At 51.9% G+C, this 20,968-nt stretch overlaps 1 protein-coding gene across 2 annotated transcripts in view; it reads right to left on the minus strand.

Moving 5' to 3' along the window:
- The window catches only part of SYNGR3 (synaptogyrin 3), a 30,302-nt gene continuing 9,334 nt past the window's right edge, over positions 1–20,968 (minus strand). The window contains exons 1-4 of one of the 2 annotated variants that reach the window (XM_053276269.1): positions 18,943–19,471; positions 8,706–8,943; positions 5,134–5,276; positions 1–3,057 (exon numbers count right to left, since the gene is read on the minus strand). In XM_053276269.1, the coding sequence (XP_053132244.1) occupies positions 2,848–3,057; positions 5,134–5,276; positions 8,706–8,943; positions 18,943–19,284 (933 nt within the window). In that variant the 5' untranslated portion in view covers positions 19,285–19,471 and the 3' untranslated portion in view covers positions 1–2,847. Of the gene's footprint in view, positions 3,058–5,133; positions 5,277–8,705; positions 8,944–18,942; positions 19,472–20,968 lie in introns of those variants that run through there. The other variant, XM_053276270.1, reaches the window with a different exon arrangement.

The raw sequence follows: 20,968 nt of genomic DNA on the forward strand, positions 1-20,968 counted from the left end.
TACCAGTCAGATGGAACATAGTCCTTTAGTTTTGCTGTGTACATGTAATACAAGGATACTCTGGAATGGGTTTCTTTATCTGTAAAAATACACTGTACTGAACAGACATTAATTTCACAGGTACAATCAGTTCAAAGAAACATTTAGATTCGTTATAGGTTTTTTCCCCACCCCCACAAAATATTTAAACATCACTTTTTGTGCTGCTAAAATGCCAGTGTTCCCTCTAATGACAATATTGCTACAGTTCTCCTCGTACCCTGTATTCAAATAATCCTCAATACAGTGTGGGGGGTTACCTTTTTGGGGCTAGCAAGATGGACCCTTATCATGTTCTGCTGTAAAATGTGTAGTACTTGAGGCTGAAGCATGAATCTTTACCCTGCAGCCCAGGGGGTTCTAGTTAGTTAGTTCGTTCGTTCGTTAATTCACCGCCTGACTCCAAAGGTTCTAGGTCAGTGGTTTCCAACCTGGGTTCCTCCAGATGTTGCTGAACTACAACTCCCATAATCCCCACACACAGCCTCTGGCCAGTGTGTCTGAGGATTATGGGAGTTGAAGTCCAGCAACATCTGGGGACCCAAGCTTGAGAACCCCTGCCGTAGCCAATTTAGTTGTCTCCTGAAAATATCTGACATCCACCAAGAAAATGAAGGCTCGTTAACCACTCAAAAGGCCTCGTTTGCCAGAAAAGGCTGTTTCTACTTGGAATACTGCACCAGCTTCCAATGAAAGCACGCTTCCTAGTGACGGGGAAAACACTTTATTTTTTGCAACAGAGGAAACTATTTTGAGCGGATGGCTGTAAACTCAGGTGGTTTAACATTCAAGATTTAGAAAGTAAAACGCCCTCGCCCAAATCCAGCCCATGAGATCTGTGCACTTAAAGAGACTTGCACACGTGGATGTTTCGCTTGCTAGATCCATCCACCCTCGAATTGCTCTGAATGGGATTTGCATCCTGAGTGGCATTCAAAGCCGTGACTCTGCCTGAATTTCCGCAGGTCTAATCATGTGTTAACAGCAAGCATACTTGCGACTAGGGCTGGATCAGGGCCTGTGGCTTGAAACCTGCAGTAGCAGCAAACAGAACGAACCAACAAAATACACCGAGTGAGAAAGGTATGCAGAAATGGTATGTTCAATAATGGAAGCATCTTCCAGCTGGATGGAAAGTCCCAAAGTCCAGGAGATAAACAATGGCCCCGATCCAGCTCTGGCAATAGGCAGCTAGTTGGGGGTAACAACAACTAGAAATTCCAAACACTGAAGTGCATTTCAAGCACAATGCTGATAGGGACCGTGCATTAGCAATGCACATGGACAGTTTCTTAGGCACACAGATCACTCTTGGTTGGATTCAGATGCTTCTCTCTCTGCAGTGGGATTTCCGAGATCAGAGTTGCAGCTGAAGTGTACACCACGGGTCCTCAAACCTGGGTCCCCAGATGTCACTGAACTACACCTCCCATCACCCCTGGTCACTGTGGCTGGGGATGATGGGAATTGTAGCCCAACCCCATCTGGGGATCCGAGTTTGGGAACCCCTACTATTCACGTTTCTCATGGGGAATTTAGCCTTTCTGGTCTGTTTCTAAGGTGTCAGGGTCTTTCTGGATCTGTTGGTTGCCACTGAAATTTTCCCCAAGCTTTCTTTATACAGTCAGGTGAAGCAGTTCTCAAACTATAGCAATGCAGGTCATTTATATCCCCCCGCCCTGTAAAGGCCTGACAACTAAATCCCACAACTTCAAAAGATGTTCTGTGACAGGCGGCATCCCTAGCCAATTTGGCCGGTGCTGTTTTGAGGGTACCCTCCTAAAAGTGGCCGAGCAGTGCGGCAGTGAAGCCTTCGCTCCTGCCCACCCCCTCAGCTGCTGCTCTCAGAAGGAATGCCTGCCTGCCTGCCTGAACTGTGTCTGCTTCTGACATGCGGGAAGAGGAGGAGATGGCAGCCAGTCCTCCCCTCATGGGGCAGAGATGGTCAGGGGCTTTCTGGCTGCCACATCCTCTCCTCTGAGTGATCCAAATGCTACACTTCCCACTCCCCAGAGGCTCTTGCTGGCTGCCACCAGGACCACGGAACTGCTTCTCCAAGTGCAATGGTTTCTTTTGCTCTAAAGTAGCACAAAAATGTCAAGACACTCTGAAAACTCCAAAGATGTGCAGCATATCATCACTCATTTAGTACAGTAAACCTCTAGGCAAATATGTACACACAAAAGCACACACACGTAAATAAAACCAACACAACCATAATTTTTGGCTTGTAAATTTGGCACATTCCTTAAAACGACCTTTGCTACGAGTGTGAAAGAAAAGAAACTTTAAAAAAATATGGAGACAGATTGAGATGGAAGGCCCCTCGAATGAAGATCCTAGAAACCATTTTCAGGCGTGGCCCTAGAGGCAGGAGAGAAAGCATCCCCTCATTTGGCTGGGGTGGGGTATTTCTAACAGGGGTGGGGCTAACTGCCTGCTCTCTTGCGCACAAGCAAACATCCCAAGTTTGGAGTAGCAACCTTCCTTTAGTTTCACACTTAGAGGGAACACTGTTGGTTTTGTTTCGTTTATATAAAAATACCCTTGGACAGGTAAGACAAGAACCAATACCACTGTACAGAATCCACTGCACCACTAGCTAAGAGTAATTTTAACCCAGCACGTTAACTTGCCACATTTAAAAAAGAAAACCGAAAAGGGAAAAATAAAATAAAACCAAACAGTACTTTTGAATACACTTTGCAACCAACCAGTTGACTATACTGCACCAGAGAAGGGAACCTGGCCCGCTCGGCAGGGCCGGGTTTCCGTTTTGTATACACCCTCGTGGGAACCTTTTGCCCTTCAGTACGACGGCACCTGGTAGCCTTTTGGACTAGTATCTAGGGTCTCAGTGAACGGCGGACTCTGGTAGGTTTCTGTGCTTTCGACACCACTGCCTGTGGGGAAGCCAGGATATCCCGCGTTGGGGTCGGTGGGAAACTGATCCGTGGCAAAGAGAGACATGTCAGTCCCCAGCCGGTATCTTTGGAGGGCCATCACAGTCAGGGCAACCTGGGGGGGAAAGGAAAACACTTCAGCCAGTTTTCATGCCAGCAGCTGCATCCAACGCCCACCCAGCCCGCCCCATTTCTCACAGCCCTGTTTATTTGGTCACCACCCCACTCCAACCACCGAAGAGACGGAAAGGCATCATCTCATACTGCGCAGGAGGAGGCAATGGTCAACCCCTCCTGTCTTCTACCAAACACAACCACAGGGCTCTGTGGGTGCCAGGAGTCGACAGCAACTCGACGGCACACTTTACCCCACTGCAGCCTTGTGGTACCAGGCGGAACCAACTGTGTTTGCCCAGATCTTTTAAACCAGGATGTTTGCTCTGATTTTATCTGCCTACTACTCTGAGCGTTTGGTTCACCTTGCCTACTGCTTTTAGCACGGTTTAAGGCTGTTTCAGTCTTGTTTTAATCACTATTTCCTTGATTATTTTATTTTATTTTATGTATTTCTGTACTGCCCAATACACACAACTCCGGGTGGTTTACATAATACCAAAATTTAAAACCACAACCAGCAGCAATTAGAACATTAGAGTAATTAAATATCCGATAAATAAAATACCAAAGCGTGCCCCACAGTTGTTCAGAACGGCCCCTCTTTTCCCAGGAAGGGATGTGGCTAGTAAATCACCTGGAGCAGATAAAATATGCTCCTGGCCACAGACTTGCCAGATCCAGAAGCACGCTGAAGCAATCAATCTGACCTTTTGGGGAGAGCCCCTCCACCAGCACACCGCCAGTTTCAGGGCTGTCCAGGGCTGAGAAACACCATCTTATCTGTCAGTCACCGAGGTGCAGCAAATGAAGGCATTTCAAGCTGGGACCCAACATGCTGGATAGGGACGAAGCTGCCGAGCTTCAGAAATCCAGGAAGTGGGTCAGTTATTCTGCACCTCCTTTGCAATGTTCCCCACTCCCCACTCCTTTTTGAGGTTATGCATATTCAGGTCACCAGCAAGTGCTGCAAAGCCCTTTTTCTTTTGAGAGCCGAGCGTCCTGTTAACAGCTCTCTTAGTATCTCCTGGCAGGATTATTAGAGAAATGTCCTGGTTTGCCTGGGACAGCCAACTCCCTCGCAGGGGCTCAGAAATGCCAGTCAAGGGGTCTCCAAAGCACTAAATGTCACGTCAGCCAAAATGTGGCCTCCCAAGCAGACTCTGGTATTTCTTGAAGCAGAAGGAACTATGCATCCAGCTCTGTGATTCCTCTTAGGACAGGCATTCTCAAACCTGGATCCCCAGGTGTTGTTGACGGACTTCAGCTCCCAGAATCCCCAGCCATAAAATGGCCTTTGGCCTTTGTGGGCTGGGGATGCTGGGAGCTGAAATCCAACAACATCTGGGGACTCACGTTTGAGAACCCCGTCTTGGGAATGCTGAGCTGGGAAGACGGACAATCCTTTGCTTGCACCTATCCCACCTGATGTTAAAGTCACACACCTCCCACCCCCACTTCCTCTCTGTTTGGAAATGTTTTGTTTTGTTTTATTTGTGCACCACACCCAAACTTAAGGCTGTGGACCGTCTACAACAACAGAAAACAAAACAAACATTAAGACCTTAGAACAATTTGAAACCATAATTCTAGTTTAAAGTCTTGGGTGAATACACGTCTTAGTTTACTTGTTTATTTTTATTTTTTATGTTTTACATCCCACTCTTCCTCCTCTCCAAGGAGCCCAGAGCGGTGTACTACATACTTGAGAGTTTCTCCTCACAACAACCCTGTGAAGTAGGTGAGGCTGAGAGAGAAGTGACTGGCCCAGAGTCACCCAGCAAGTCTCACGGCTGAATAGGGATTTGAACTCGGGTCTCCCCAGTCCTAGTCCTGCACTCTAACCACTACACCACGCTGGCTCAGAAAAAGTCCCCCATAGTTTAGAGACTTTTAAAAAGCTGTCAGAGATGAAACGTTCTTATTTCAGCAGGGAGCATATGCCAAAGTCTCCGGGCAGCAGCGGAGCAGACCCATCCCTGAGCGGCCACCAGACGAGCCGGTGGCAACTGCAGACGGACCTCTCCGGATGATCTCAGTGGGCGGTGGGGCTCATGGCAGGGAAGACAAAACGTACCCAGGAGATGATGGAGAAGAACGAGAAGGCAATGGCGGCCCGGGCGGCATCTCCTCCGTGGGTCACCCCCTTGCTGGCAGGTGTCCGCTGCCACTGGTTAGTCAGGAAGCAGAAAGCCACAAACCACAGGAAGGACCAGAAACCTGGGAAGCAGCAAAGACCATGAGTGGCCCCCCCACACACATGATGCTAACCCTGCACACCCCCCACCCGAGGACCACGAGTAGCCGTTTCTTCCTTTGGCCACAGTGGCTGGGGACGATGGGAGTTGTAGTCCAACAACCTCCGATCTAGCCCAGGGGTCCCCCACCTGCGGGCCTCCAGGCGCTGCTGAACGGCAACTCCCGCTGCCCCAGCCCCAGCAAACCCCGCCTGAGCCCACACCGCGGAGCCTGATGAACAGCTCGGCTCCCACAACTGCAGGGTGGGGCGGGAGAAACGGGCACGGCCGGGAAGCAGAGGCAGCTGTGCCTCGTATGGAGGAGCCAATGCTGCAGCTCACTGTCCCCGAGAGCGGAGGGGGTGTGTGTGCGCCTCATGCAAGAAGAGCCACACGCAGCCGCCTCAGACCACACGGAGATCCATCAGACGAACTTTCTCTTCCTGTTTTTAAAGGGCAACGCCCGGTTAATCACAAGTGCCTTTTTTAGTCCATTAACATGTTCTCAATCCCTAAAAAGGGGACATGCAGATGCTCTTCCCAGAGCGGCCCCATCCCCACAGGGGAATATCTGACAGGGCTCGCGTGTAGTCTCCCATTCAAATGCAAGCCAGGGCAGACCCTGCCTAGCAAAGGGGACAACTCATGCCTGCTCCCACCAGACCAGCTCTGCTCCTGAAAAAGATGTTGCTGGCATGCCAAAAAACAAAACAAAAAAACCCCTTGAAAAACCAAACCAAGCCTGCCTGCACATGACAGAGACCCGTCTCCGGAAGGAGCCTCTGCTGAACCCTCCTGCCCGAGAACGCTATTTTTAAATTTGTGAAGCAGCTTTGAAGGCTTCCTGCCTCTCGCCACCTGCCTCCTGAAGTGAAGCTGTTCAGAAGAAGCTTTGCAGGACGACTTCCTCTGAATGGCCCCCAACGGGCCCTGACTGACCCTCGGCACGCGCCAGGCTCCGTACAAAAAACAGAGAAGGGATCTGCTCTGCAGGGCTGCGTGGGCTGGCCAGCAGAAGCCCCCCACCATCCCTCCAACGCCCCGTTCTGGCTGCCGCCTTTGGAACCTAGAGGACTCTACCGGCTCCTCCTGAGCCAGGGGGCTGCCAAATGGGGCACAGCTGCCTCTGCCTCCCGGAGGTCCCCACTGCTCCTCTCCCATCTTGCCCCGCCCTGGCGTTCACGAGAGCCCTGCTGCCTGCAGGATGGCCATTCATCAGGTAGAGCAGAAGGAGTGGCGCAGTTAACTGCACAGCTCCACCTGAAGAATGGCCAGCCTGCAGGCAGCGCCTGAAGCGGGTCAGAGAGGAGCAAACGGAGCTCCGGGGAAAGAGGAGAGCTGGTCTTGTTTATCTAGCTATCATATTTCTATACCGCCTGATCTGTGCATCTCTAGGTGGTGTACAGAGTTGAAATACACAACAAATGTAAAAATAGAAGAAAAACAGTTAAAATTCACACGACAAAAAAAAATCTCAAAAGATAAAAAACACATTAAATAGTTGGATATTTAATATTCAAGCCGTGCTAACTGGGCAAAGAGGCACCTTTTAATGTGGTGATTCTCTTTATTGAGCAGGGGGGAGAGTAACTGGCCCTCTCCACCCCCAGCACAACATCCCTCCGGTGACTGTTGCTGGTGTCAACCTTATGTTTCTCTTTAGATTGTGAGCCCTTTGGGGACAGGGAGCCATTTTATTTATTTATTATTTCTCTGTGTAAACTGACCTGAGCCATTTTTGGAAGGGTGGTATAGAAATCGAATGAATGAATGGATGGATGGATGGATGTTTTGGTTGTGGTAGCGAGCATGAATGGTCCCCTTTGCTCAGCAGGGTCCAACCAGGTTTGCATTTGAATGGGAGACTCCATGTGTGAGCATTGTGAGATCTTCCCCTCAGGGGAGGGGGCCACTCTGGGAAGAACACCTGCCTGCTTGCATGCAGAAGGTTCCTGGTTCCCTCCCTGGCAGCATCTCCCAGATAGGGCGGAGACTCCTGCTTGCAACCTTGGAGAAGCTGCTGCCAGTCTGTGAAGACCAGGCCTGCTCAACTTAGGCTCCCCAGCTGTTTTGGGACTGGATTTTGGCTGGATTTTGCCCACTGGAGGCAGGTGGGCAAAGCTTAATGTTAAGTGAGAACTCAACCCTAGCAGGTGAGTTATCAGCCCTGCAAGGTGCATCATCTGACCCACAATCTAAAAAGTCAGGACAAGGCGCTACTGTTTCCAGGGTGGTTGTCCTTCAACAACCTGACCCAGTACTCCTCAACCAGTTGGGATGAATCAATCAATCAATCTTTATTATGGTCATAGGCCAGCATAAAACCAAGGCAATAGGGGATATCGTAATAACATAGCAACATAAAAGCCATAGCAAACTATAAAACTATACAATTATTCCACGGCGTAAAACCGCATAGGTCTGCCGATGCAGGGTATAAGACCTATTTAAACCGCGGCATCACTAAAATCCATTATAATCGTTAATAAGATACAGTTAATAAAAGCTGGTTATAAGAGGCTATATTAATATGGCATGAGTATGAAATGCCTGGATTTGCTGGATTAAAAATATACAAGGAGAATGGAAAATGAAGAGACGGACTGAACAGTCCCTTGTTTAAAACACGGAGCTTCCTTCTGCCCGACCCAGGTTTGTCGTTTGCTGCCTTGTCCTGTCCAAGGTGGGGACAAGGGCAACCAGGCCTTGTTCCTCCACCCCTTGGCCCAGACTAGTGCTTTTCTTATGAGGCAAGACTACAACACCTGGGGCTTTTTAGCTTAGAAAAAAGACAACTGCCGGGAGACCTGAGAGAGGTCTATAAAGGGGTGGAGAAAGTGGAGAGAGAGAAATTATTTTCCCTCTCACACAACACTAGAACCAGGGGTCACTCCATGAAATTGACTGCCAGGAGGTCTAGGACCAACAAACGGAAGAACTTTTCCACACAATGCATGATCCACTTGTGGAACTCTCTGCCACAGGACGTGGTGACAGCCAACAACCTGGATGGCTTTAAGAGGGGTTTGGATCACTTCATGGAGGAGAGGTCCATCAAGGGCTACTAGTCGGAGGGCTGTGGGCCATCTCCAGTCTCAAAAGGCAGGATGGCTCTGAGAACCAGTTGCAGGGGAGTAACGGCAGGAGAGAGGGCCTGCCCCTTCCAGCTCCTGCCTGTGGCTTCCAGCAGCATCTGGTGGGCCACTGTGAGAAACAGGATGCTGGACTACATGGGCTGCCTTGGGCCTGATCCAGCAGGGCTGTTCTTATGTTCTTCTATTTGGAGGTTAGCCGCTTTCCCTGGGAACACCACACTGTGCTTCTGGCCGCACACCCAACGGAAACTGTGGGGAGGTGCTTTGCAAGCGGGTTGCCGGTGAGCACCCGCCCCACCCCGCCCTGCCGGACCCACCTGAGAAGCCGAGATCCAGAAGCACCACCTTCTTCCTGTCCTTCACGCTGCTGATCTGCTGGAAATAGAGGTCCAGCACCAGGAAGAAGCAGCAGGCCAGGAAAGCGACGAGGCCGATGGTGACCCCATAGTTGCAGGCGCTCTCGTTGCTGTTGAAGACGCAGTGCAGGATCGGGCTCGATTTCTGGTTGACATAGCCCTCGTTGATGATGGAGCCAAACACGATGATGGAGAAGACCTGCAAGAAGAATTTGGGGAGGAAGAACGAGGGGCGAGGCGGGTCCCCCACGCGGGAAGCCAAGCCAGTCTGCCCACCAAGGCCCCCACGTTCCGTGGGAAGCCGTCTCCAGTCCTAGCTCAAACACACTTCAGAAGAGCAGGAGCGCCTGGTTCTGATGAGCCAGAGGGGCACCAAAGGAGGCGCTGCTAACTGCTAAGAACGCTTACTAACTGAGCAAAGAGACACCCTTTAAAGTGGAGATTCTCTGATATTTAGCAGGGGGAGAGCAACTGGCCCTATCCATCCCCATGTGCATCCCTCCAGGGGCTGTTGCTGGCATCTGCCTTGTGTTTCTTTTTAGACTGCAAGCCCCATGGGGACAGGGCACCATCTTATTTATGTATTATTTTCCTATGTAAACTGCTTTGAGAACTTTGGTTGAGGAGCGGAATATAAATATTGGTGATAGAAGTTGTAGTAGTAGTAGCCTCTGCTTCCCAGGAGAAGTGCGGGTGGCTCCTCTCTCTCCCACCCTGCCTGGGAACTGCACTGCCTGCAGGCTGGCCACTCATCAGGTTAACCACACAGCTCTACCTGACAAATAGCCAGCCTGCAGACAGCGCGGGAGAGAGCAGTTTGAACCGCTTACATCGCGGTTCAGTGTAAGCAAGTATAAAGTGATGCACATGGGGGCAAAAACCTCCAACTTCACACATACGCTGATGGGATCTGAGCTGTCGGTGTCCGACCAAGAGAGGGATCTTGGGGTTGTGGTGGACAGCTCGTTGAAAGTGTCGTCTCAGTGTAGGGCAGTTGTGAAAAAGGCCAATTCCATGCTAGGAATCATTAGGAGGGGGGCTGAAAATAAAAATGCTGATATTATTATGCCCTGATACACATCTATGGTGCGGCCACATCTGGAGTACTGCATATAGCCGTTGTGGCTGGGGAAGATGGGAGTTGTAGTCCAAAAACACCTGGGCAGCCCAAATTTGGGGACCTCTGCTCCACACAAGAAGAGCCGATCAACTTCTCCAGATGGCCGTCATCAGACTCACGCTAACCAAGCTCTCCCTGCACGGGCCGCCCACAGAGTGGGCTTCCCCCATAACGGATTCCTGCTCCCGCCTGCCCAGAGAAAAGCCCCACAAGACAAGATGGAGATGAGGATTCTGGCCGAGCTCCAACGCCAAGGAGCTGTAATATCAGGGCTCGATCGTCGTGCACTCCCCCCCTCCCCACCCACCACTTAAATCTCATTCATAAATAATGCAAACACATTTTTAAAAGATCCTTTTTGCTGTTGGAAACACCGACAGCAGTTTAAGGGAAACACACAACCTGCCAGGAAGGCGGCACGTTTGGGCGGTATGAATAACTTGAGAGGAGACAATCCTGTTGAGTTATTCAGCCAACGGGGTGGCAGCCGGAGGGTCTCCTCCCCACAAGCAGCCCCAAACGGCCTCGACACCCTCCGGGGATTCCTAGGAATAGTGAGCAGGAGTTCGGTCCTCCTCCATGAATTTGTCTATGAGCTTGTCTTTCAATCCATGCTTTTGTCTTTGAAAGCCACCTAAGCCAGTGCCCAGCATTGCCAACACTGACCGGCAGCAGCTTCCCAAGGTTTCAGGCAGGCGTCTCTCCTGGCCCAGTGTGCCAGGGATGAGAACTTGGGATGATGAGAACTTGGGATGAGAACTTGCTGCCCGATGGGTCCTCAGGAGAGGCGCTGGGAACCCTGGGCACCGCCTGCAAATGCCGATCTCTTTCTCTCACCAGTCTCTGCTCCAGGAGCTAAGAGGCTTTTCAAGGCGCCCAGGTTGTACAACGGGAAGAAGCGTGCCTTGTTTCCCTCCCGTTCCTTCTCATCACTCGGGGTTTCAACAGCATTTTGCAGCATGCCAACTGCTTACAACTCTTAGCTCCTTGGGAAGGAAATTCCCAGGTGACTTTTTAAAAATAACTTTTATGCACACACCTAGAAAATGAGTGTTTTGCTTAGCCCTGCACAGGACTGGTGCATACAGAATTGATGCTGGAGGATCCTGACAATTCTATCTATCCTCACTCTTTCCTTCTTTTTCGCATTAGAAAACCAACCAACCAACCCTGTACAAAGCATGCACAATGCAGAACTCTTCAGGCCTGCTAAAACCCGTGTTTTACTGATTTATTTTATATATGTTTTTAAACTTTATAAAGTTTAAAAACAAACATATAAAACATATATATAAAACAGCTGTCTTATATTTAAATTTAATATTTGTAATTTTAATTGTGTATTATTTTAATTGTGCATTTTTAATTATACTGTAAACCACTTCGGGATTGTTCTAATGAAAAGCGGTATATAAAGTCAACAATCAACCAGTTAATCAATCACTAATATGCTAACAGCGTTCAGTACCTACATTTATTCCCCTTAAAAAGTGAAACATTTTAAGGCAGGGATGTTGTTAGGGAAATGTATGCTGCTGAGCTGCCATACCTAAATGTGTTTACAAATATTCCAATGAAAACAAATTTCAAGTGAAGACCTGAATGTATTTAATCATTAAAATCTTCTGTATGCTTTATTTATTTATTTATTTTAAATCCCAAATAAAATGCTTTCCTTACACTACTTTTGACCACTGGAAACACCTTCGAAGTATTTATACAGCACATAAAAAGAACATGGGATATATGGTTATTTGTCTAATTTTAGTCTTGTTAACAAAAAGCAAATATGAAAACCCTGCTAAATCACATCCAGCTCATTTAGGGCATCAGGGAATTTTCTAGAAGCCCTAACGATGCTACTGCTGTTATTCCAACAAGAAGCACCCTCTGCATCAAGGCAACCCCCATCCGGCTTTCCGTGTGCAAAACATCTATCCCCTTCGCAGCCCAATACTGTCCTTCCAGAACACATTCAACAAGAAACACATGAGCACTCCTATAACTCAATTATCCACTTTCCGCTATAAGAGCTGGAGACCGGAGGGAGGCAGCTTAAGACACTCATAAAGATATGAGAGAAAATTCAAAGTCTGCACGGCCAAAAAGACCTCATGATCGCACTTAGTGCTCACACACACACACACACACACACACACACACACACACACACACAGAGGCTGGGAGAAGTGCTACTCCTTAAAGTGGGGGTTCTCGCTCTTCAGACGCTGATGGACTATAATGCACATCATCCCCCGATGTGGTTGATGGGAGTTGTAGTCCAACATCTTGGGACCCAAGTTTGAGAATCCCCTGCCTTAAAGGATTTTGCAGAGCTTAATTTGATACTATAGTCTACATTATCATATTATAACCTGTACTGTAATTATCTTGGGTTCTACTGTTGGTGTACAACCATAATAAAGATTTGATTCTGATTCCACATTTTACATTTATAAAGAGGCAACACTGTACATTCTCCTGTTCTACAGCTAAGATATTGCACTAGCTTAACAAGATATTGCGGGAGGTATTGCACCAGATATTGCGCCGGCTCAACAAGCAGCCTCAAAGCTGCTCCCCTGCAACTGGGGAGCCTTTCCTATTTGGGTTTGACTGCCTGACCCCAAGAAATGCAAAGGGCTTTCCCGGAATGCAGGCAGCTCAGGGTGGGAAGAAAGTGATGCTTGTGCTTGAGAAGCCATCTGTTGCTGCGCTGCGTTCACAGTGGAGGACGAGAGACCTGCGAAAAGCGATCTCATCAGGGTCAGGGCATTCTGGATTCTGAGGCCAGCAGGGATTCCACCCTGCGAATCCCGCTGCCTGCCCTTGCTGTGCTGTTGCTTTGCCGCCTGAAAATGCATAAGGTGGTTGCGGGCATCCTAACTAGGGATGTGCTGTGCACGAATCATTTCGGCAGGGCAGCGAGTGGCACCTTCTTCCCTGCTCTTTTGCTGCCCCACTGCGTTTCCTGGTGCAGCGCTGTGCTGCTCAGAAGTCCGTGAGCGGTTGCTGCGTCCCTAACCCTAACCGCGTGCAGACTTCTGAGCGGCACCACACCACACCACGAATTGTGGTGGGGCGGCCGAAGAGCAGGCAAGGGCCGGCTTTACTCATGCTTAAAGGCACCACTCCCCGCCCTGCCAAAAAGATTCGGTGAGCTGCACCAAAGCGATTCAGCACGTCCCTACTGGACATGCCGTATCGATTTCTGCACATCCCTTATCCTAACAGCTGCTTTCTCAAGCCACCTTTCTATACTCTAGCTTACTCAGATTCCATTCACAGACATCTCCCATCCCTTTCTGTCAAAGCCTTATTTTTAACTTCCCACTTTATCCTCTCCTTCCAACCTGTTCCACTGGGTTTTTGTCCATTTTCTGCTGCACCATTTTTGAAACTTTCTCACAAACAATGAGGACCACAAGCTTGCTTCTACATCTAAGATGGAAACTCCCAGGAAATTCAGATTCAAAGCACTGTGCAGGATGGATATAAACCTCTGAAGCTGGAGACAATTTGGGAAACACCGCCCCTGCTACTTCTGTCCCATGCAGAAAGAGGACTGGTCTAAAAGCACACACATACCCTTAGCCACCCTGCAAAATGCGGTGGGGAAATATAAAGAGGCTGGCATTTGTGTGGTTTCGCTGCCCATCTGTTCAAGCTCCAGCCGGGCTTTTTCGCTTTCTGCCTAGAAACATCTTGTACTGAACACACAAAGCCCAGACAGATACAACACCCTTATTCCTATTTAAAACACAAAAACAAACTCAAGCTGGAAGTCATGGGGGCGGGGGAGAGGAACTGTCTGCCTTCTTTATCTTTGCATCACAGGGCCACAAGAGACCTACTCCATCAACTCCCCTCTCAGGAGGCAAGGTGCTCTGTTCCCTGCCCCATTCATTATGATTTAGTTAAGTGACATCGCAGAATGTTCAGGAACATTCCAACTGCTCAGGGGAAGGTGCCAGCCATAGAGCGTGGGCGAAAACCAGTGACATAGTCACAAATTCAGAAGTGCAGGCACTCTCCATGACAGCTCCCACATACACCCCTACCATGACAGCCACGCCCCATGGCCACACCCTCACTTAGATAAATGCAATTTTGCAGATTCTGTTACAAGAAAAGGATCATGACTCTAGGGAATGTACTAACATGAATGACTCTAGTCCATTGTAGGATTTGCATGCTATTAGAAGAGAGGAACTAACCAGGCCAAAAAATGTTGAAAGACGATTGCTGAAAGGCCGGGGTGGAAAGAGGACTGGTCTAAAAGCTGTGTAAATTGCGGGTTTTTTCTTAAGGGAAAGGTTTGTTTCACTTTGCAAAGGAGGTCTGCCGAAATAAAACCAGTCTACAAAACGTCAACACTGCTGCAAACTGATTAGCAGGTCAGAGGAAAAGAAAGAGCAAACCGTGGGGCTTTCCAACAATACCATATTGCAGCCAGAGCCCCGTTCTTTTAATAACAAAGCACAGAACAGCTGACGCAGAGGGAGGAAACCACCTTCTCAACACAAAAGTGGAATTCACTCTCGCTGGTTGCCTACAGTTTAAAATCAGCTCCTCACCCAAAGGGAAGCAGTAGCTTGCCTCAAGGCAGGGATGCCTGTCCTGTTGGCAGAAACAGCCCGCAAACGAATGTTCGCTTTGGAGAGGCATTGTGTGCACACCCCTCCCTAGCTTCTGGAAACAAGAGACTATCTCTTGAGACAATCCATCGGGGACCGGCATTGCACCTGCCACCAGTGACTTGCCTTTTGGACGCCTGCAGATTATCGTGGTCTAACCCAGCAGGACTGCACAACGATGGCCCTTCTGCAGACGCGGGCCTACACCTGTGAGTGGTTTCAGAAACGAGCTTGCTGGGTGCACAGGTTCTTCCACGACAACAGCAATACAGGCCAGTGGGTGGCCGGGAAGCAGAAGACAGCCCTGCAGGGTGCTGTTTGGGTTACATCCCTTGCAGAGGCTCGTCCTCACAAGCCAGCGGGGCGCCAAAGGAGGTGCAGCTGCTTCTGGTTCCCGGCCGCTCTGGCCGCGCCTCTTTCTCCCATCCTTTAACGACAGCTGCGCTGCCTGCAGGCTGGCCATTCGTCAGGTAGAGCTGCGTAGCTCTACCTGGTGAATCACCAGCCTGCAGGCTCAGGTGGAAAGAGAATCAGGAGCAACCCGAGCTGTCTCCTTTGGTGGTCACAGGCAGGATATATATATATATGCTTTGAATATTGAGAGGACATCACATAAACACATATATTTTCAATCGAGGCACAAAGGGCCAGGCTCAAACTCTCCTACTGCGGACACATGATGCGAAGACCCAGCTCCCTTGAGGAGTCCAGAATGCTGGGGAAAGTGGAAGGCAAGAGAAGAAGAGGACGGCCAGCAGCAAGGTGGAGGGACTCGATGGTGACAGCCATGAATGCACCACTGGGAGACCTTGAAGGCCAAGTGGAAGACAGACCATGCTGGAGAGAACTTATCTATGTGGCTGCTAAGAGTAGACACCAACTTGCTGGCACTTCATCAATCAATCAATCAATCAATCAATCACATACCCTGCCTCACTGCAAACTATACAACAGTCCTGTAGGGGAAGAGCAAGGGATGGGTCCACAGCTCAGTGGTAGGATGCTTGCTTTGCATGGATAAGGCCCCAGATTCAATCTCTGGCAGCTCCAAGGAAGAATGGGGAAGGCCCCAGTTCAAAATCCATGATGGCTGCCAGTCAGTGCAGAACAGACGGACGATGGTCTGTCTCAATATCAAGCAGCAGGAACGGCTCCTCATACTGCAGATGGAAGGTGGAGAGTAACCTTTATTTATTATATTTGTGCACCCCCTCAAACGTACGTCTCTGGGCGGTTTAAAACACAAAACAAATTAAAACCACAAAGACACGCCCAAGGCCACCTGGTGTGTCTGTGGCAGAGGTGAAAGGCTCCCCAATTTGTAGTTCAGGCAGGGTCCCACAACCTTGGGTCCCCAGATGTGGCTTGCCTGTTCCCAGGCACAATGGGCCAAGGGGTGGTGTGGTCCAACAATACCTGGGCGGCGGGGGGGAGCCATTTGGATCGGGGCCAGAGTATGCAGAGAAATGGTAGGAGAGACACACAGTTTTTATGCCACACAGGTGTTCCCTACAGCTGATTTTAGAAGAAAAGTGGTTCCAGCCAGAGAACTCCTCCAAGATAACGAGGAGTTTGGCCCATAGACTGGGAGTTCTCCCTGGTATAGATCTCTTCTTCCCAAGGGGCAGGGGGCTTACAGTCTAAAACAGATGTCGCTGAACTACAACTCTCATCATCCCCAGCCACAGATGGGGAAGTTGGGAGTTGTAGTTCAGCATAGAGCCAGCATAACCAGCATGGTTACAGTGTTGGATGAGGACCGGGAAGACCCGAGTTTGAATCCCCATTCATCCATGAAACTCACTGGGTGACTCTGGGCCAGGCACGTCTCTCTCAGCCTAACCTACCTCACAGGGTTGTTGTGAGGATAAAAAAATAAGCAGGTGCACCACTCTGAGCTCCTCAGAGGCAGAGCGGGATATAAACATAATAAATAAAATAATAAACACCTGGAGGCCCACAAGTCGGAAACTCCTGGCCTGAAATGAAATATACAGGACTTGCCCTTATGGTGACGGGGGCGGGGGTGTGAGGGGGTCCTGTGAAAGTGGCAGGAGGAGAGCTTAGAGCTAAGCAATGCATGGCCACCTGCCTCCTCTCAGACAGCCCTAAGCTGGTCCTGTTCCAAACATGGTCACTCCTTTTCTGCATGGACACAGAAGAGCCTGCTATAGATGACAGGATACAACTTTATTATGGTCAAAGACCAGCAACAGGACACACAAAAATATACAGCAGCACAAAACAGACTTGCAAACACATTCTGAAAACCTGCCCACCCATAACAATATATTTACTAGCCTTACTGTGTACACACACACACTCCAGTCATTTGAGGCACAGAGAAAGCTAACATAGTGGGGTTCCCAAGCTTGGACCCCCAAATGTTCCTGGACTACAGCTCCCATCAGCCCCAGCAGCTGCAGGCCAAATTAAGCCATGGGCACATGCCTTCTCCCCTCTCTCCCTTTCAGCCTTGCAGCAGCCCTTCTAAAATCCTCCCCCTGGCTTTCTCTGGCCCTTCCCTTTCTCTCTTGCCTGGAGTGAAACTGAAACTGTAGGCTCCTTGAGGCCAGTCGTTATCCTGCCTGTTCTGCCTAGATCAGGCACAGGCAGATGGGCGGCCACATCCCCACCCAGCAGATGCCTGGCGAGCTCTCTGTCCTTAAAACAAACCGTTCTGTGCCTGTATGGGCTGGGTTGAAGAGAAGGCCTTCTTCAGGACGGGCTGCCCTGCCCAGACCATCAGGAGGGGTCCGTCTGGTGACAAAGGCAAGAGCCTCCTCTGCTAAGATCAGAACCACCCCATCCCTGAAGACACATCTCTTCCACCAAGCTGTTTCCGTTGGATTTTGATGGATGGGCTTAACTGTTAATTTTATATATGTTTTAATTGTGTTCATTTTTGTTGTTGTTGTTGTTACTGTAAACAGCCCAGAGACTTGGGTAGTGGGCGGTATATAAATATAAATATATTCAATAACAACTTGTAATAAATCCTGACTCTGCAATTGGGTCCCACCCAAGAGATCCCTGCAAGGGAGCCCGACTCTTTAGCTCTGATGATGCCCTTGTGTGGGGTGTGCCTCTGTCTGTGGGAGGCACTGGGAACTCCTCTAGCGCCCCCCCAGCCCCCTCCCTTCTGTCCAACACCCCCAAATAAGAAGAGGCAGGGGAGGGCGGGGGTGGGAAAGCACTCACCCCCTCAACAGGTAGCCCGCCCCTATGTGGCGGGACTCTGCTTGCTGACTTATCAATGCCCTCTGCACCTTCTGTGCCCCCCCCAGAGGTGCACCTGGGTAATTTGGAGCCTGGACATAAAGACCTTTGGAGAAGCCCCCCCCCCCATTAAGCATCATCATGCTCCACCAGACGACCACCCCACCCAGGACAGACTAAAGAGGATTTGGGGGGCCCCAGGGGTTGTGGAGGCCCTGGACTTTGGCCCGAGGTCCAGGGGTAAGAGCCCCTCTGTTCCCCTCCTCAATCCCCCCCCCCCTGCCCCTGCAGGGAAGGCGCCCGCCCCTCTTCTGCCCCAACGAGGCCTCCTCGCCCGCCTTCCCCACTCGCCAGCCTGACGCATCAGTCGCCCGCGCAGGCTACAAGCTTAAGTAGGGCCGCCGCCGGGTACCAGGCGACGCCTTTCCCCGGCGCCATCCATCCCCGCTGCCGGCCTGGGCCCATCCTGGCGCAGACTTCGCGGGGAGCTGCTTTGCACACGCATCCGCGGCCGGGCTCGGGGCCGGACCCCGAGCGAGCAAGCGGGCCAGGAGCGGGGCGGAGGAAGGCTGCGCTCGTGCTGCGGGCACCCCTCGGCCAGCGAGGGCGCGGCGCCGGCTGCCGACCCTCGGCGGGGCCCGGCGGGAGGGGGCTCCTGCTGCCGCTGCCGCCGCCTCCTCCTGGCCAAGCCGGGCAGCCATGCCAGCGCCTCCCGGGTTCCGCTGCAGCATCCAGCCGGGCTGGTGGTCCGCCCGCGGGAGGAGGAGGAGGAGAAGGAGGAGGCGGCGGCCGCCCCCGACTCCGAGCCGCGCATCTCCAGCCCGGCGGCTCCGCGCAGGCCGGGCACACGCCCTCCCCGCAGGGCAGCTCGGCTTGCGACCCGCACCCGTCCCTCCGCCGCCCGGCTTGCACCGCCTGCCTGGACGGGACGGGCCAAGCGGCTGCTCGGAGGCGCCGCCGCCGCCACTGCTGCTGCTGTCCTGGCAGGCCGCCTGCGCCTCCTCGTCGGGAGAGCCGCCGCCGCGCTGCCTGCAGGCCGGCCACTCACCAGGTCGAGCCCGCGCAGCTCCACCTGACCGGCGCCAGTGGCGGCCAGCAGCACGGCAGGGCTCTGCCTGGCGCGGGGCTGGCAGGCAGCAGGAGCCGGCCCCGGCCCCGGCAGCCCCCCCACCCCCGGACACGCGCCCCGCCGCCAGCCTCTGGTCCCCCGGCGCCCGCTTACCCCCGAGACGACCCTGAGGATGGTCTGCGGCCGCTTGAGGAACTCCAGCGGCTCCACCGCCCCGCCTGCCCGGCCGGCTCCGAAGGAAGCGCCCTCCATGGTCCCCGTCCAGGCGGCCGCTGCTGCTGCGGCTGCTGCTGCTACTGCCGCTGGCTCGCGCGTCCTCCTGGGGCTTCTTCTGCGGGCGGGCGGGCGCGGGGGAGGACGGGGGGGGGGAGCCCAGCGCCTTCCTCGGCTGCGCCTCGCTCGGCCAGCCTCTCCTCCTTGCAGCGCGGCGGCGTGCGCGCTCGCGCCTGCTGCTGCTGCTGAGCTGCCTCGGCTGCCCCCGCCCCCGCACACCATGCACGCATCTCCCCCCCTCCCCGCGCACCGCACCCGCAATTCGCTTTGCACGGCCTGCTCAGCTCGGCCCGGGGAAAGACCCCTGAGATGCGCGCCTGGCGGAGCTCTCGTTGAGCGGGCGGCGGCGGCCGTCCCAGGAGCCGCGGGGGCCCAGCTCCCCCCTCCCCGCTTTCTTCATTGTCTCCCTCCCTCCGGGGGGCGGGCGGGCGGGCGGGGGGCGAGCATGGCCCCCTCTCCCCTCGCTACGCCCTGGCGCCGGGCTCTTCTGGCCCCGCCGTGCCCCGCCTTGCACCTGGCCTCTTTCCCCGGCCACGCCGTCACAGGTGCACCTCGGTGATTCTGGAGCCGGGACCTCAAGGCCTTTGGAGGCCGCCCCACTGCACGTGCAGCATCCAAAGTCCTCTAGGTCCAGGCTCCAAAATTACCTAGGTGCACCTCTGCATGTTCTGCTCCCTCCGGTGCGTGGCTCTCTGGTTTTTATTTCACTGTATTTATTTCATTTCTGTGGTTTGGGCTGGTTACATGGAACCTTCAGACTATTCAGCAGCGCAGGGAGGCTGGTGGCAGCCCATGTGCAGCCACCACCGTGGCCCCCTGGCCCGCCCACCCCCCCCCCACATCTGGCATCAGACACAGAGGCCTGGCTAGCCATGCCCCCACGTCAGATGCGGGGGACTCCCAAACAGGGAGCGGCTCTCCCTGCCCCACGGCCCCGTTCGGGACCAAAATAATGCCCCCCACGTCTCACGCCCCCCACTTGTGGCCCCTGATTGGTGGCAGCCCAGGTTCTTTGAACCCGTTTGCCCCACGGTGGCTCTGCCCCGAGACCATTTTAAATATTGACATGAAAAGTACAACACAAGCAGTGAAAAGATTGACATGAGACTCATGTTCAAGCCATTTAAACCAGTTAAATATTATAAAACCTTTCCCAAAATACAGTATCCAAAGTAAAAAGTAAAGTGTGCCATCAAGTCGATTTCAACTCTGGCGACCACAGAGCCCTGTGGTTGTCTTTGGTAGAATCCAGGAGGGGTTGACCTTTCACATGCTTCCTGTCTCACCACTGCCTGAGACAGGTGTTTCCACCGGCAACCTTCTGCTTGTTAGTCAAGCATTTCCCCGCTGCACCACTTAAGGTGACCAAAGTAGCTTAGCATAAACCAATATGTCCAGTCAAAATGCAATTAAAATGCATCCAGTGTGAAAATGCAATTAAAATGCGCCATGTAGCCATTCCGTCTGCAAATGCTATGCAGACTTCTGTGGGAATAAGCCCCACTATGGGACTGGCTTCTGAGCAAATGTGCAGAGGGCAGACATAGGCTACCCTAGGTCCTAAAGCGTCTCAAAATGCATAAGCCACCAGATCCAAAGGACTGCATAAAAAACAAGTCTTTCATATGTCTGTCTGTCAAGCCTACAAAGAACTTCCTCCTTTCTCTTCCACTTCCCCCAAATTGCTTGCATGCATCATGCTTTGAGCCGCAGATTATTAAGACATGTTTTGTATTTGCACATCTCTGTTCTCCCTTCCCTTCACCCCCTTAATTTTTTTCTCCCCTTGCATTGCAGTGAGAAAATACGGTGCGGACCACCCCTCAAAGACCCACTGAAGTCCCTGTTGGGAAGTCAGACAGATTTTGGGGTGGGGCGTGCATGCGTGTTATCACTGCACCTGGAC

Source organism: Hemicordylus capensis, chromosome 13 (genome assembly GCF_027244095.1).
Source record: "Hemicordylus capensis ecotype Gifberg chromosome 13, rHemCap1.1.pri, whole genome shotgun sequence".
Lineage (NCBI taxonomy): Eukaryota > Metazoa > Chordata > Lepidosauria > Squamata > Cordylidae > Hemicordylus > Hemicordylus capensis.